Consider the following 17,210-nt stretch of genomic DNA (forward strand, 5'->3'; position numbering starts at 1 on the left):
CTGGCAATACTTTAGCTGCTAATCCCTTTTTCTCTCTCCTCCCTGGGGAAGTTATTGGAGTCCTGAAGTTTTAATCCTGGCTTCAGTGACACAGCTTATCATTGTGAGCATCAAACTACCTCCATCAGCTGCTGGAGGCAGATTTTTGGGAGGCCCAAAAGGGAGGCTGTGTTTTGTAGATAGTCCTGCAATTACCTGCATCAGCACGGGAAAGCAATCTGATGGTCATTTGCCATGCATTGCTGTTACTATACTAGCATGAGGCTTTGAGGCAGACAGGTATCAATGTCCTGGCTTAAAATTATAATTTAACTAATGGTAGATGGATTCAAGAGAAAAGGAAAGATGCTTCTGCTCTGTTCAAAGCTAACTTTTGCAAAAATTTAGTACCTTTAAAAAGAAAGATAATTATGCAAAAGTAAGTGGCCACCAGCAAGACAGCAGTTTATATAATTGAACAAGCAAAGCAAGCACTCTTTTACGCTTTCTTTCCTTTTCCTCTCAGGTATAAAAAAGTATTTTGGGGAGCTTTTCTCATGCCAGGTTTTTGGGCACTATTTTTGTCACTCACTGGCTTTTTCCTAGTGCTGCTGGGGTAATCATGGTTATACGTACAAACTGGGGTATGAGAGGCTGGAGAGCAGCCCCACAGAAAGAGATCTGGGGGTTTGGGTTGATGGCAAGTTGAACATGAGTCAACAGTGTGTTTCAAAAATTTCCCTTTTTATACACTGATTATTACATATTCTAACAATTAATACATATTCATTGTTATTCTCTTCAATGATTGGTCGAGATTTCTTTGCTTCCTATGTAAATTAGCGCGCAGACTCTGTTTTCTTCTTCCATTGTTCTCTTTTGAGTAGGTGGTATCATTTGGGTAGGTGGTCAATGAGTCCGTGGTCGCGATCTCCCCCTGCCGAAATTACCTTTTACCTACTTCTCCTCTAATCTGGGCAGTTCCAGGTGGTTTTTTCGGTTTGCTGACCAGGCCTACAGTTCATCACTCTCTTGATAGAAATATCCTGCTTATTAACAAAGCTACATTGTCTAGTAGTTAGTTCCTTAATCTAATCTTAGATAAATCATGTCTAGTAACTATTTCTCTATAAATGATCAAATAGGGATGAGGCCATATAGAGGACTTTTAGCAGCAGCAGCAGGTTCCCTTGGTTGCTTCGATTACACGTTACATTTCATTTTTATAGTTAATATCAATTTTACTACAACAAGCACACAGCTCGACAAGTCCATAATATGATGGGTGAGCAATTGGCTGATGGGTAGGGCTCCGAGTTATAGTAAATGGGGTTACATCAGGCTGGCAGCCAGTCACCAGTGGGGTTCCCCAGGGCTCAATTTTAGGGCCAGTGCTCTTTAATGTTTTTATAAATGATCTGGATGCAGGAATCAAATGTACATTAAGTAAGTTTGCTGATGATACTAAATTAGGAGGAGCTGTGGCCTCCCTCGAGGGTAGAGAGGCCTTACAGAGAGATCTGGATAGACTGGAGAGCTGGGCAATCACCAACCGTATGAAATTTAACAAGAGCGAGTGCTGGATTCTCCACCTGGGACGGGGTAATCCTGGTTATACGTACAAACTGGGGGACAAGAGGCTGGAGAGCAGCCCCATGGAAAGAGATCTGGGGGTCTGGGTTGATGGCAAGCTGAATATGAGTTAGCAGTGTGCCCTGGCAGCCAAAAAGGGCCAACCGTGTCCTGGGGTGCAACAAGCACAGCATAGCTAGCTGGTTGAGGGAGGTGATTGTCCCACTCTACACTGCACTGGTGTGGCCCCACCTCGAGTACTGTGTGCGGTTTTGGGTGCCTCAATATAAGAAGGACATCAAACTATTAGAGTGTGCCCAGGGGAGGGTGACCAAGATGGTGAAAGGTCTCGAGGGCAAGACTTAAGAGGAGTGACTGAAGTCACTTGGCTGCTTCAGCTTGGAGAAGAGAAGGCTGAGGGGTGACCTCATGGCAGTCTACAACTTCCTCAATGGGGGCAGCAGAGGGGGAGGTGCTCATCTCCTCTCTGGTGACCAGCAACAGGACACGAGGAAATGGAATGAAGCTGTGTCAGGGGAAGTTCAGATTGGACATTAGGAAAAGGTTCTTCACTGAGAGGGTGGTCAGTCACTGGAACAGGCTCCCCAGGGAAGTGGTCACAGCACCAAGCCTGTCAGAGTTCAAGGAGTGTCTGGATAGCATCATCCATCATAGTCCTGCGAGGAGCAGGGAGTTGGACTGGATGATTCTTATGGGTCCTTCCCAACTCAAGATATTCTATGAGTCTATGTGTGGGCATGCAGCAAAATGTATTCAGCTGCCAGTTGACTCTGGAGTCAGTGAGGCTTTCGTCTAGTGAGTCCCCTGTCCCCATTCTAGGATTCCTAGGAAAAAAGACATATAACATTTCCAGCTATACTCTGTATTTCTGGTGCTGTTTTTTAGCTCTTTTTGTCTTCATGAATGAAGCCCCAAATCACCTTTCTTCTTCCTCAATTTAGTTTTCAAGGAGGAAAAAATAAAGCCACTAAAAGGCAAAAACATGAGCGTGCTGTAGATGTACAAGGCTCACTGTAAATTTATTGCTTTGCTGTGAGTTTTCAGATAGTTCTTTATTAGTCAGGTTTCTGCTCTGTTTGAATCCACTGTGTGGTTACTACAAATACTAGTATTAAAAAACTGGAGACACTCTATAGTCACACACCCTTGTGTCTCATAGTTAGATATTGTGCATCTTTACTTAGTCATGTGCAGGTAGTCTTGTGCTTGGTGCTAAAAAGGAGTTCTTACATATTTATAGATCATTAATGAACTCCTAACAATGCAATCAGTACTTATGAAAACATACTTATTCAACTGGACAGCAACATGTTTTTAAATAACTGGCTAGCCTCAGAGACTGTTGTGTTTGATGCTCAAATGCTTGTCAATCTGTGCTATGCAGGTAACATGTCCTAAGCGTCCTTTGTTCCAACAATTCAAATTATTACTTTAATTTGAACTAAGAATGTGGTCTGCAGTGTAGATTTCCTTCAAATCCCCTGTGAAGAGCTTTCTGTTTGAATAGCAGCTCTTTAGCATCAAATGTATTAATAAATGTTTGCACGGATGGTAAAGTGATAGCCAGTGAGGTCTCTTAGACCTCATAGAAATGATCTAGTGATAATATAATTTTATAATACTGAACATAAATGGTGTTGCACAGATATAATCCAGTGCAGAATTAACCCAAAGAAAATCAATCCACATTTGGCTTGTTTTAACTCTAGGGGAAAATATTCACAGGACAATATTCTCAAGCTTTCTGCTTTGCAGTCAAGGGAGGCACCTGAATACAGGTCATAACAAAAATAGTAGTGCCTGGAGGAGTACTCTGTTGCTGAGTGAGCAGTCTGTGCTGGTTTTGTCTGGGATAGAGTTAAACTTCTTCATAGTATTGTAAGAAAACTCTAAGTATTGTTTTTGCAGAGGAACAACTTGGCCAGTCTGCAATGATGTAGCTAGAGAATGATTAACAACACAAAGGCTTATCAGGAGACATGCAAGAATGCTCATCCCTTAGACAAAGGAGAAACCAGTCTATGCCAAAACAGGGAAGAAAGAAACAGGTGAAGTAAGGGGTTTAGGAGGGGTGATGGGGAGAAGTAAACAGAGGCGGAGTGAACGGGAGTAGTTTTAGGCGAATCGGATAGGCTGTAAACCCTGGAGTACCTAGCCAGTGGGGAAACAGGGGAGGGAAACTTCGGCGGGGATAGGAAATAAAAAGAAGTTACTTCGGGACCTCAGGTGTGCCTACCTGCTAGGTCACCCCTTCTTGCAAGAATGTTTAAATAAAACGTGCTTCGTATCAATCGCTGCCTGAGCCGTGGTTATTGGATAAGGAGCGTTTCTCACAGTATCTAGCACAGGGCTATGTTTTGGGTTTGTGCTGAAAACAGTGTTCGTAACATAGGGATTGTAATAAGTAACTAAAGGTGATTTGCTGATCGAACAAGTTAAGCAAGAGGAACGAACCCATTGTGGCAGTCTTGAGAACTCCCTGTTTTACCAGAAGAGACACGTCCACAATGTTATCTTGCTACACCCACATGGGAACTCCTGTTTGACAAAAAGCTTAACCACAATGTTATCAGAATGTATTGCTTTGAGCTGATTCTGTGACCAACATTTTATCTAAACTACCTCAAGCAAGAAGCTACAGAGGGGCTTACCGAAGATGTCGAAACCGACCTCCGTGAAGATAAAAAGAGCTGCTCAGCTTGCTGGAATTTGCGAGCCTTTGGTGGAGCTGCGACTCCCCGGCCGCCCAGCGCTGCTTTTGCCTTCCTACCTCAATAAATATTTATTGAATCTAATTTGGACTCGATTTATTTTAAATTTAACTATAACAGGGATGTTTTAGTTACAGCTGAGCAGTGCTTACACAGCATCAAAGCCTTTTCTGCTTCTCACACTGCCTCACCAGCGAGTAGGCTGGGGGTGCACAAGAAGTTGGGAGGGGACACAGCTGAGACAGCTGACCCCAACTGACCAAAGGGATATTCCATACGGTATGATGTCATGCTCAGCATATAAAGCTGGAGGAAGAAGGCAGGAAGGGGGAGATATCTGGAGTTATGGCAGTTGTTTTCCCAAGTAACTTATAGGTGCGATGGAGCCCTGCTTTCCTGGAGATGGCTGAACACCTGCCTGTTGATGGGAAGTAGTGAATAAATTCCTTGTTTTGCTTGCGTATGTGGCTTTCACTTCACTTATTGAATTTTCTTTATCTCAACCCCTGTGTTTTCTCACTTTTACTCTTCTGATCCTTTCCCCCATCCCACCAGGGGGGAGTGAGTGAGCAGCTGCGTGGTGCTTAGTTGCTGGCTGGGGTTAAACTATGACATCAGGTTAATTACATGCCTGTCATCTTGATCATAATTCTCAGCAAAACATCTGAGTATAAGACTAAATTAATAAAGATTTGAGTATAATTGCTACTCAGAAAATACATTTCCAGAAAACAGATCTTGTAATGCTATTGTGGTATTTCTTCTTCATGCAAATGCTTCTTTGATAAGGATATAACATCACTGTTACTTTTAAGCTGGTACAGCAAAACATTTTAATTAAAAAAAAATAGAAAGACAAAAAACCCCAGAATGTCACACAGTGGACTGAATAAATTGGCAAGCCTCAAAACAGAAGAGGTACAATTGGCAAACACTTGTGTGAGTGATTCAGATCCCCTGGGATTTAGCCTTGATAATTAGTTTTGAGTTTTTTGGCATGCCACGCTCAAAAGGGCTTGTGCTTTAGCCCCAGCCGACAACAAAGAACCATGCGGTCTTTCGTGCGCACCCACCCACCTCCCCAGCAGCGGGATAGGGGAGAATCGGAAGAAAAAGGCATAACTCGTGGGTTGAGAATAAAGGCAGTTTAATGGAACAGCAAAGGGAACAGGAAAACAACAGTAATACTGGAGTCACGTGGTATCGAATACCCGTTTGGGTCAGCCGACAGGGATGTGTCCCATCCCAGTTCCTTGTGAAAATTAACCCTATCCTCGCCGGAACCGGGACAGAGTGAAGGTTTGAAAAGATCGACAGCAGAGCCGAGGGATTCCATTTACTCAGTTTAAAGTCAAGACTGTTAAGAGCTCATATGCTCACCTGAGCTTAGTAAATGATTATATATATGAAGATATATTCCTGGGGGGCTGCACTAGCAATCAGACACGGTCTTGTAGCTAAAAATGAAATCAAGCAGGCTTAAGGTTGTAAATAAGGCACTTTTTAAGAAAAAAAATATTAATTTAAGAGAGTGTACTACCCAGCCCCTGGGTTATGCTACGGCGGGCACCGGCCGGCCCCTCCGCCGGGAGCGTTGGATTAACCGTCCTCCACAGCCCCGGGTAACGGTTAGTAACAGCCAGCACCGCCCGCACTCCCTAAAGCCGAGGGGCCCGCGTCCCTAGGACGCCCCGTCCCCACCTCCTACTCCGCGGGGGGTTCCTCCCGCCCGCAGCCCTTTCCGGTCGTTCCCCCCCCCATCTTCCGCTGACAGCAGCCTGCGCCGCCATATTGGAGAAGCCACCTTCGCTAGCTCGGATACCAGGCCCCACCGCTACTGCCTCCGCCTCCCCTGCTACGGCCGAGCCCTGCTTCCCATGACTCCCCCCGGCCGGCTACTGCTCTGGTGCGGATAGGGCGGAGGCAAGAGCGGCTCTCATCCATTCTCCTCCTCCCTCCCTTCCGAGCTTTCGCCAAGCCCCTCTCCCCGTGGCGGGCCTTTGCCCTCCCACCGCCTCTAGTCATGACTTCCCTGACCCAGCGCAACTCCGGCCTGGTGCAGCGCCGGACTGAGGCTTCCCGCAGCGCCGCCGCCGACAAGGAGCGGGGGGCGGGGGGTGGCCCGGAGGATGAAGGCCGTCGGGATGAGCCCGGCGACGACGAGAAGGGCGACTCCAAGGAAACGCGGCTCACCCTCATGGAAGAGGTGCTGCTCCTGGGCCTCAAGGACCGTGAGGTGCGGCCGGGGCGGGCCGAAGTGAGGGGCGCTGGCTGAGGAGTATCCGTGGTGCTGGGGGGGCCTGGGGAGGTGGTGCCTGAGGGAACATCGGTTATTCGGGGGCTTATGGAGGTCGTTGATGGGGAAGGGGAGCCTAAATGGCGCTAGGGTGCGGGTGGGATGGGGACAAGGACGCTGTTGGGTGAGCGTTGCTGTGTGTTTGGGGTAGAGTTGTTGCTGGGGTTGGGGACTGTGATGTTGCTAGAGGTAGGGGTGCATGCTGGAACAGGTTTGGGATTTTCGAGGAGGTGGGGAAGGTGCTTGGATGTTGGGTGGAAGGGAACCTGGCAGAGGTTTTGGATTGCCCTTCAGATGCATGGTTCGCAGAGGGGCTCGTGATATTTGTAGCATCTCAAGGAAGGCAGCATAGGGCTTTGGGGAAGACCTGGAGCCTCTACAGCATTGGTGGTTGACTTAGAGGCCCTAGTTAGACCTGTGATATTTATACTCCTATACTTACCTGTAGCTCTAATGTGGGAGCCTTGTCTACTCCTGTGTATTTTGTCAGGCACAACTATATAGTACTTATGCGGTTCTTCGGTGCTTTAGGATGCTTAGCAGCTCTTTTTAATGCAATTTTCCAGACTAGTGCATGTTAAAAATGTCTTAAACTTCGGGTAGATATGTTTGACAAAAATGGGCCTTGAATAATGAGAAGTGCATCAAAATGAGGAAATGGCATTATTATGTAATTCTCTGTTTTTACTGAATTTATAGCTTAATTGGGTGTCGCGATACTGCGAATAGCAGTCATTGAGTAAGGTATACTTCTACCAGGGTGCTGGAGTTTTTGTTTCATTTCAAAGAGGTAATAAATTTAAATAGCACACACACTGCAGAGTGTCAGTCCTGTCAGTTTAGTTTCATGTGGTGTATGGTGAAGCATAATATGTCTTTTAGATATGAGTTATATGAGTTTATTTTACATATGAGTTATAATATGAATTTAATTAAGCAATCTGCCTTTTTTTTTTTAGTGATTATTAAACTAATGAAGCCAGTTCATTGATTTGGGTGGAAGTCTTTTTACTGTGCACGTTCACGAGCACAGAATAATGGGGTAGGAAAGCTGCTGAGTTATATGTTCTTTGACTGTATGTTGCATCTAAAATGAATTTGCTGGTTGATAACGAATAGGTTAAAGAGTAGTTTTCCTAGTTAACATTTGTTTTTTAATGCATGTGGATATATCTGTATATATACCTGCCACAATAACATTTTATTTCTCTCTCAGATTGTGTAATTTGGGCCATATTCTTGTAATCCCATTTTTTCAGATGGAATTTGCCATGGCATCCTAATAAAGTCAGTAGATATTCACAGTGTTATGTTCTTCCACCTGTTGAATCTGAAGACTTGCACATATGCGCATTTCTCTACATACCTGAATAGTTGCAGGAAAGTAAGTTAGGCATGACAAGACAGATATGTGGCAGGATTGCCTAGGAGGTCTTGCCTTAGACCGGGTGATCTTTCAGCCCCTTTTTTTTTTTTTTTTCCTGTGATTGTGTGCTAAATCTTCTGAATTTATGGGCTTTAGGCTGTAAAGGTTCCAAGGCAGGGAATGTTCTGTCTGCCTATAAAGAATATATGGTGCAAGTATTCCTAGTATATCAAAAGTTAATAATTAACATTGGGCCTAAAAATCCAGCTTTGCACCAATGTGCATCAAAATTGTAAATCATTTAACTTTGCTAAGTGCAGCAGTGGCAAACACTGTAGCTAATCTAATATTTCTTTGTACGGAAAAAGGAACTAAGTGATTACAGTGGCACAGATATTCATGACTTCCTTGAGATTTTGCAGTTGAGATATCAGACAAAAAGAATGATGTCATCTCTAGGGTAGGGGGCTTATGTGCACAAACTGCAGCGTACACAGTTTCTGAACTTTGTTAGATATGAATCACTAGGGTTTGTATTTTGGTTTTGTGTCTGCTTGTACCCCTTCTCCCTTACACTGTGTCACTATGTAAACCACTTTGTTTCCAGGGTTTTTCCCCTTTTAAAACTGAAACTAAAACTATAGATTTGTTTTCAAAGATGATTTTTTTTTTTGGTTGTTGTTCTCTATTGTTCTAATGATAAGTAAGCAAAACTTAGGTACTTTATGCATCTGGAAATGCTTTTTATAAAGTTTTTACTTCCAATAGAATTGATTTCCTGTGACATTTGTGTGAGATTTTGTCATGACAGCAAGCAGAGAAAAGCAGTATAGGATCTGTAAAGTATAATTGCGAAACTACACAAAGTGTAAGGGAAAGGCAAAGGCAGGTATGTGAGCTATAAGCTCAATTGAAAGCCAGTAAATTTAAAGCTGATAACATCCTTCCTTTTTATTACAACAGGATAAAATGATTTAGTGCTGAGTTTAAAATAAATAAATAAAATAAGAGTCTGAATTGGCCTAAGAACATGTTTCCCTAAAAATAACTTCTTTCTCAGAAAAGTCACCGATAACTGCATTGATAACTTAGCTTTGAGGGTTTTGGGGGGTAATTTTATTTCTAATATTAAACACTGGTGAATATGGCTTAACACTATGTAAATTGTGTATATATTTTTAAAAAAAGCCTCATGTGTAAGGAGCTACCATTTATAATTTTTAAGTGTAGATGGCAGAACCTGTACTTATAGGAGAGAGTTTTGCAGGAAGATTCAGACAGTGATGGACTGATGAGTGTTTCTAGGAGGTTGTTAGATATTTATGTGAATCCTGCTTTCAGGGTAGCACAATGATTGTAACAACCATAGCAAAACTCTTGAGTTATTACCTGCTTGATGCTGCAGTATGGGTTCAGTGATAGGAATGTCCAGCTGCCCTAAAACAAACACAGCACACCTCAATCCCATTCTTAATGCTTGAACACAATTAACTGCATTTGCACATGCTTCCTGGACATGTTGTGTTTTGGTTGTTCGGGTTTTTTTTTTCTTGTTTGGCCTAATTAAAATGTAGTTTATGTATGTGGGCTGGTTGCTCTTTTTTCCACCAATGGTTCCTCTTCCGTTTGTATCTTCTGTGCATACATAACTATCTCTGTATTTCAAGGTCAAGGTTTTAAGGGGTATGTACTAAATATGTGCATGCTTGCATAACATGGCAGATGTGGTGTTCTTAGAGGAGCAGGTAATATACTGGAACAAAAGGAGCATCACAAGAACACCTACAACTTATCCTTCAGAAACATGACTAGGAAAGGGAATCATGTTCATCTGTTTAGAATAGAGCAATAGCCTGTTGCTATAGGAATAAAAAATACTTACTGAAATAAAATACTTTGCTGTATTAGGTTAGAAATAGTATTCCAGTAGGATAGGTCAAAGCCTCATCAAAAGGGAGGTTATTCTGTAGAACTGCTGAAGCATTTGAGGTCATCACTCCCAGAAGAAGGGAGTGATAAATATTAAATTAGCTTATTTAAAAACAGGAGCTAAGAGATGAGTACAGGCCAGTTTGTCCATTACAGCTCTTCCAGACACTTTGTAACTCAGTCCCATAGAAAACTGAGAGGTTGCTCAGTAGCTGTGCTCTAAACTGTTATAAGTTTTTTCTATATGTAGGGGGTTTTATATTTGGTTTGGTTGTGTTTTTTCCTTTTTGGAGTTTTCTCAGTACAAGCTGGGAATCTATTAAAATACAGCACTGCACACAGCTGCTCCTGTCCTCTATGCAGTGTGCCATAACTAAACAAATTGAAGCAGCTATAGAGAGACAGAACCTACTTATGTAGTTCAGATAATTATATTTAGTAAGATAAAACACTTATTTGATCTGTAACTAATTCCTTATTTGCTGAAAGAAAACTCACATAAAGTATGACAAAATAATAATTATATATATTCATTAATGACCTAGATGAGGGGACAGAGTGTATCCTCAGCAAGTTTGCTGATGATACCATGCTGGGAGGGGTGGCCGACACTCCAGAGGGCCGTGCTGCCATCCAGCGTGACCTGGACAGGCTGGAGATCTGGGCAGAGAAGAACCTACTGAGGTTCAACAAAAGCAAGTGCAAGGTCCTGCACCTGGGAAGGAAGAATGCCAAGCACCAATGTAGGTTAGGGGCGGACATGCTGGGAAGCAGCTCTGAGGAGAAGGACCTGGGGGTCCTGGTAGACAGCAAATTATCCATGAGCCAGCAGTGTGCCCTTGTCGCCAAGAAGGCCAATGGCATCCTGGGCTGCATAGGGAAGACTGTGGCCAGTAGGTCGAGGGAGGTCATTCTCCCCCTCTACTCTGCACTGGTGGGGCCACAACTGGAGTACTGTGTCCAGTTTTGGGCTCCCCAGTTCAAGAGGGACAGGGAACTACTGGAGCGAGTCCAGTGTAGGGCAACCAAGATGATTATGGGACTGGAGCACCTCCCTTATGAGGAAAGGCTGAAAGAGCTGGGACTCTTTAGCCTGGAGAAGAGAAGGTTGAGGGGGGACCTGATTAATGTTTACAAGTATCTAAAGGGTGGGTTTAAGGAGGACGGAGCCAGGCTCTTTTCAATGGTTCCCAGCGACAGGACAAGGGGCAATGGGCACAAGCTAGAACATAGGAAGTTCCGTTCAAATACACGGAAAAACTTCTTTACGGTGAGGGTGACAGAGCACTGGAACAGGCTGCCCAGGGAGGTTGTGGAGTCCCCTTCTCTGGAGATTTTCAAGACCCGCCTGGACGCAGCCCTGAGGGATGTGCTTTAGGCAGTCCTGCTCTGGCAGGGGAGTTGGACTAGATGATCTCTAGAGGTCCCTTCCAACTCTGAAGATTCCGTGATTCCGTGATATACTTTGGTCTGCTGCAACAGTACATATTTCTGGTTTTATTTACGCTTTCATTGGTGAAGACTAAAATGCCATTTGTGAGAGTGAAGTAATGTTAAATCACTTTGTTAGGTACAGAAATTCTCTTGGATGTTTGCTACTCATATTTGGCTTCCAGAAACTTAATTTATTGCTGAAGATTTAGTGTTACAGCATAGCTTTTTGTCCAAATAGTTCACATGAAGGTCTCCAACTTATGATACTTTTTGTCGTATTGAAATAGGTTATTAAGGAGCTAGTTTGCCTGCTTCAGATGTGCTGTTTTGTGTTGATCAGATTAGTCCTAAAATGTAGTTTCTTTATTCTTCTTACAAGTCTGAGTAGCTGGATTTGTTACTGAATTTTATATTTTAATCCTAAAGAGATTTTTCTGAAAGGTGTAACAGGAATTTTGAAGACATTTAAAATATGGGTGGCATTTTCCCTGATCTTAAGATTTGGCTTTATGAAATTCATATTATGATGCAGAAGTCGGGGATTTTTTTGCCTGTGTAACAAATAATTGAGTCTTCTAAAGCCATCTTCATTTCTCCCCCCCACCCTCCAAAAAAAAAAAAAAGTAAAAGTTTTAGCAACAGTGTAAATGTCAACTCAAAAGCTCCCATGTTTTGCTGGAAAATTTCTGAAACAAAAGGGTGAAATATGAAGAGGCATCTACTGGGAATTTGCATTTTAGTTGAAGAACGATATATGAACATGTTGAAACCTTGACAAAGGCATGCTTTTTCTCAAATCATAGAAACATTTAGGTTGGACTTGACCTTAAGGGTATTTTTCCAACCATAAACCTAACACTGCCAAGTCTACCACTAAACCACGTCCCTAAGTGCCATGTCTACGTGTCTTTTAAATACCTCTAAGTATGGTGACTTAACCACTTAGCTGGGAAAAATGTTCAGGGCCTAATAACAACAGGGTACGTAATGTCTGTGATGAAAAAATTCTTTTTTTCATAGTTGCCTACCTTTTTGGTCCTTTTTGGTTTTTTATTTCATGTCCGTGCATAATTACAGGCTAGTAGAAGATAGGAGGTGTGGGAGGAGGAATACCCAAATTCTGTGCGCTACAAGATGCGGTTAAGTGCCTCTCTAGTGTGCTGCTGAGTAAATCCTGCTTTTTGGGCTCTTTGGAGGACAAGATGCTGATTTGGAAGCAGCACTCTGGATACAAGTTGACTTTGTATTGAAATAGTGTTTATATTTCATGGTTCTGCATGCAGCCAGTGTGGTTATTCCTGCTCTTACAGCATGGCTAATCTGTAATCTGTATTATTTATTCATGGATAACTTTGAGTGTAGTATAGTCCTTTCTCTCATGTCAAGCTGCCTAGTGTAGGACAAAGGCATTGTTAAAGCCTTGCTAGTGATACTCCTCAGTTTTTCAAAGCGCTCTTAAAAAAAAAAAAAAACCAGGCTGTAACTTTTTCCTCTCCTGGAGCAAGCTGTTTTTATTAAAAATTTTGCATGAAGTGTATCTGAGAAAGCATTGCTGTTAATTGCTAGAAGGGAAGTTGAGGAGAAATAACTGGACTCCAGACGATCCAATGTGAATCAACAGAAGCCGTTTATTAAGCACAGATCATCATCTTTTATACCCTGCGTTGTAGCCGTACACGCGACTCGCTTATTTCTGATTAGCTCGTTACACTGTCCACGCGCTGTCCATGCAGTTCGTTCACACATCAGATTGGTTACAAGAATTCGCATAGTCAATTGCTTAGTCATTAGCACAACATGTTTTCTACCTTCTCAGTTCCCGTTTTTCCCATGTACTAATTCCATCTTCTACCACCTGTTTTGCCCTTAATCTAATCTCTCATAGTAGGGAGGCTGGCTCACATGGCCATTTTCTCTCAGACACATTCCTACAGGAAGTAATCATGGAACTGAAAACTAACATTTTTTAAAAAAGTGACATCATTTCAGGTGTTCTTTGATACTAAAGTAGTTACAGTACTGCAGCATTTATCCCAGTTAGTGAAGCTACAAGTAACAGGACTTCTTTGCAATGCTACATTGACCGGGCTAAGTGTTACAGACAGTATGTTCAAGAATGATGTTCCTACTCACAGAGCAAATAATTACTATAGCACCTATTCACTTGTGTTGCATTACTGGAGGAATCATAGAATAGTTTCAGTGGGAAGGGACCTCCAAAGATCATCTAGTCCAACCTCCCTGGGACATTTTCAATTAGATCAAGTTGCTCAGAGCCCCATCCAACATGACCTTAAAAGATTCTGAGGATGGCACATCTAGCACCTCTCTGGGCAATCTATTCCAGTGTTTCACCACCCTCATTGTAAAAAAAATTTCTTCGTGGTTTGGGCAAGGTTGGCCAATGAGAAGATAACAGATGCTCTCCCCCACCTCTCAGGAGAAGAGGAGAGATAAAGATACTTGTGAGTTTAGAAAAAAAATAAACTACTTCAATGAAATATTAGTAATAAAATAGAAAAGGAAATAATGAAATATATACACTTTTGTCTATATTTGTATATATTGTATCAAGCTCCCAGGGAGATGTCACTGGCAGGCACTGGGAAAGTTCCAGACTGGGCTCAGTGACAAATGGGAACTGGAACACCCTGACCGGGATCAAAAGGCAGATGAGCTGACAGGGCCCTCCTCAGCTGTCAATCACTGAAGAAAGAGAGACATCAGAGAAGCAGTCCACTGAAGAAGAGCCAGCCTGATGCCTTTCCTCCCTCAGCTTTTATCCTGAGCAGGGCAGATGGGCTGGAATACCCGATTGGTCAGCTTGGGTCACCTGACCTGTCCACTCCTCCCCACAGGTGGGACCCCTCCATGGGGTAAACAGCCAGGTCAGCTGACCCTGGTTGCCACAGCAACAAGTGTGAGCAAGAGCCTCTCTCCCTGAACAGAAAGTGGGCTCTGCTCCACCCCGAACCAGGACACCTCTTCCATCATTATTTTCTGTTGTTTGCATTTTTCCCTAACTTCTTATGAGTATGTTTAGTTATGCTGGTAAAAACATTTGTAATTGGTTCTCACTAGAGTTTAAGGTGCTTTATATATTTACAGTCTCTTTAAGGTTACTCGAATAGCTGAATCGGAGCTTATAGGAATCTGTATAAGGACCTAGTTAAGGAGGAACAAATGCTGGTTGGCCGTACAACAGGATCTAACGGCTTTAAATTATTAGAATAAATATGCAGTTAGTTCTTCTAGTATTGACTAGCTTTTGTATTTGTTATAGTTGAATTTAAAATAAATCGAGTCCAAATCAGATTCAATAAATATTTATTGAGGTAGGAAGGCAAAAGCAGTGCTGGGCGGCCGGGGAGTCCCAGCTCCACCAAAGGCTCGCAAATTCCAGCAAGCTGAGCAGCTCTTTGTATCTTCACGGAGGTCGGTTTCGACATCTTCGGTAAGCCCCTCTGTAGCTTCTTGCTTGAGGTAGTTTAGATAAAATGTTGGTCACAGAATCAGCTCAAAGCAATACATTCTGATAACATTGTGGTTAAGCTTTTTGTCAAACAGGAGTTCCCATGTGGGTGTAGCAAGATAACATTGTGGACATGTCTCTTCTGGTTAAACAGGGAGTTCTCAAGACTGCCACAATGGGTTCGTTCCTCTTGCTTAACTTGTTTGATCAGCAAATCACCTTTAGTTACTTATTACAATCCCCCCTTCTTTTATTTATAAGTGATTTGCTGATCAAACCTAGACAATACCTCACAAGCTGCTTCTAATTCAGGATTTTCGTTCGGTATAATTTTCATTTCCAGTTCTGATAGCTTCATCACCGTTAGCTGCACTTTTTCTAACCTGCTTTCAACAAAGGTTACAAATTTATTAATGACACAGGGTCCAAGAGTCAGAGCCAATAGCGACATCATGAGGGATCCCGCCAAAGTAGAAATTAAGGTACTCAGCCATGGTGACTGATTAAACCAAGATTCATTTTCTAAAGTCATGGTAATCAATACCATTAATAGGATACCAGCTTTCATTTCCCCACTGTTTAGTACCTCTCTGCCTTCCTCGTCTACTCCTTTGCAGAGAGCAACGGGATATCAAGATCTTCTCGGCAGCAGCAGATAGTCTTCAGGGGAATTATGCTGTTATCCTGTCAATAATTTCCAACGTCTAAAGAGTTAGTTATCTCAAATATATTTCCACCTATGTGGTTGTTGTGCCCGTTTCCAGGCGAATCTTATAGCACACTGTCTTAAAACTCTATACCAGTCTGTTTCATGTACTTCCCAAAGTTCAGGTACTGACAGTTCCCATCCACAAAATAATTTACGGATTTCCACTGGATCCTCTGGTCCCCTGGCACGTATCAAATCATTGCGACATTTCATACAGTAGGGTTGTCTCTTAAATGAAACACAGGACCAATCTCTATTACAATTTAGACATCGGCAAACAACCCAACATAAATGTCCGGAAGTAGGGTGTTCTAAGCAGGGTATTCCCCAGAGATCTCCTATTCTGGGTGATTCGGGTATCTCCGTCTCTGTTTCGCAACAAAATGGAAAAACCTGGGGAGTTCCTGTTAGTTTGTATAATCCACCCCCCCCTGTTTGGTCCGGTATCCTTTCTTCACTCCAAGGTGCAAAATATACTTTTCGTAGAGTATTTCCTGGTGGTATTTGGAACCATCGATATAAACTATCTCTTGCGTCCCTTCTGGAGTGGTTCATTTACCGGTCTCGCTTTTCCTTATCTTTATTCGAAGATCTCCTGGTTCCGACGCCACAGTCCACTTCTCTGGGAAGATAGGTCCCTTAATCCTACTAGCGTGAGTCCATCCTTTTTCTGCTGTCTGTACAGCCGTATCTGTGGTAAGTAAAGCAACAAAGGGTCCTTCCCAACGGGGTGTTAGGGAGGTTTCTTTCCAGGTTTTGATTAGTACCTGGTCTCCGGGCTGGATTCGGTGTATGGAAATGTCCAAGGGAGGTCTTTGTACTACCAAGCCCTTCTTTCTTAGTTCCTGTCTTCTTTTTGTAAGTTCTGAAATATATTCTGTTAAAAGTTTATCCTCGACTTTTGGGTGTTCCACGAATAACCCAAAGTCATAAGGCATTCCATACAACATTTCAAAGGGGGATATACCAGTATCTGTTCTTGGCTGAGTTCTAATGTAAAGCAAAGCCAATGGGAAACATTTAACCCAATTCATTTTTGTTTCCACCATAAGTTTGGTTAGGTGTTTCTTTATCTCCCCATTCATTCTTTCTACTTTCCCAGAACTCTGTGGGTGCCAGGGAGTATGGTATTCCCATTTTGTACCAAACAATTCAGTTGTCTCTTTAATTACTTTGGATGTGAAATGTGAACCTCGGTCTGAGTCAATTACCACAACAGTCCCATATCTTGGAATAATTTCTTCCAAGAGAATCTTAATAACTGTCTTTGCAGTAGCTCTTACCACCGGAAAGGCTTCTACAAAGTGCGTAAGGTGATCAACGAAGACCAATAAATACTGATATCTCCCCACCTTTGGCAATTCGGTAAAATCCACCTGTATTTTCTCAAAGGGTCTTTTAGCCAATTCACGACCTCCTTGAACCTTTTCCCTAAGTTGTCGTTTATTCACTTTGTGACAGGTTAAACATCCCTCTAAAATCCTTTTAGCTAGACCGTATATTCCGACACAGGCATAGTTTGTCTCAAACTGATCCACTAAAGCTTGAATTCCCCAATGAGTTTTATGGTGTAATTTATTCAGTATTCCCCGAGCTAATCCTTTTGGAAGAATTTCCCTGCCGTCTGGTAGCAGCCATTTATCGCCATCTCTTTTTGCTCCAATTTGTTTTAGCTTATCCAATTCTTGGAGAGTGAAAGTTTTATCTAATTTTAGCCTTTC

General features: G+C 42.6%; 1 protein-coding gene across 1 annotated transcript in view; it reads left to right on the forward strand.

The window, feature by feature from the left end:
* The first annotated feature begins 6,049 nt into the window (after window positions 1–6,049).
* LOC141735564 (Golgi phosphoprotein 3-like) overlaps window positions 6,050–17,210 on the forward strand; it is a 48,715-nt gene continuing 37,554 nt past the window's right edge. Inside the window, exon 1 of the mRNA XM_074568557.1 lies at window positions 6,050–6,519. Coding sequence (XP_074424658.1) covers window positions 6,307–6,519 — 213 coding nt within the window. The 5' untranslated portion in view covers window positions 6,050–6,306. The remainder of the gene's footprint in view (window positions 6,520–17,210) is intronic.

The sequence above is a fragment of the Larus michahellis genome, chromosome W, assembly GCF_964199755.1.
Source record: "Larus michahellis chromosome W, bLarMic1.1, whole genome shotgun sequence".
In the NCBI taxonomy this organism is placed as follows: domain Eukaryota; kingdom Metazoa; phylum Chordata; class Aves; order Charadriiformes; family Laridae; genus Larus; species Larus michahellis.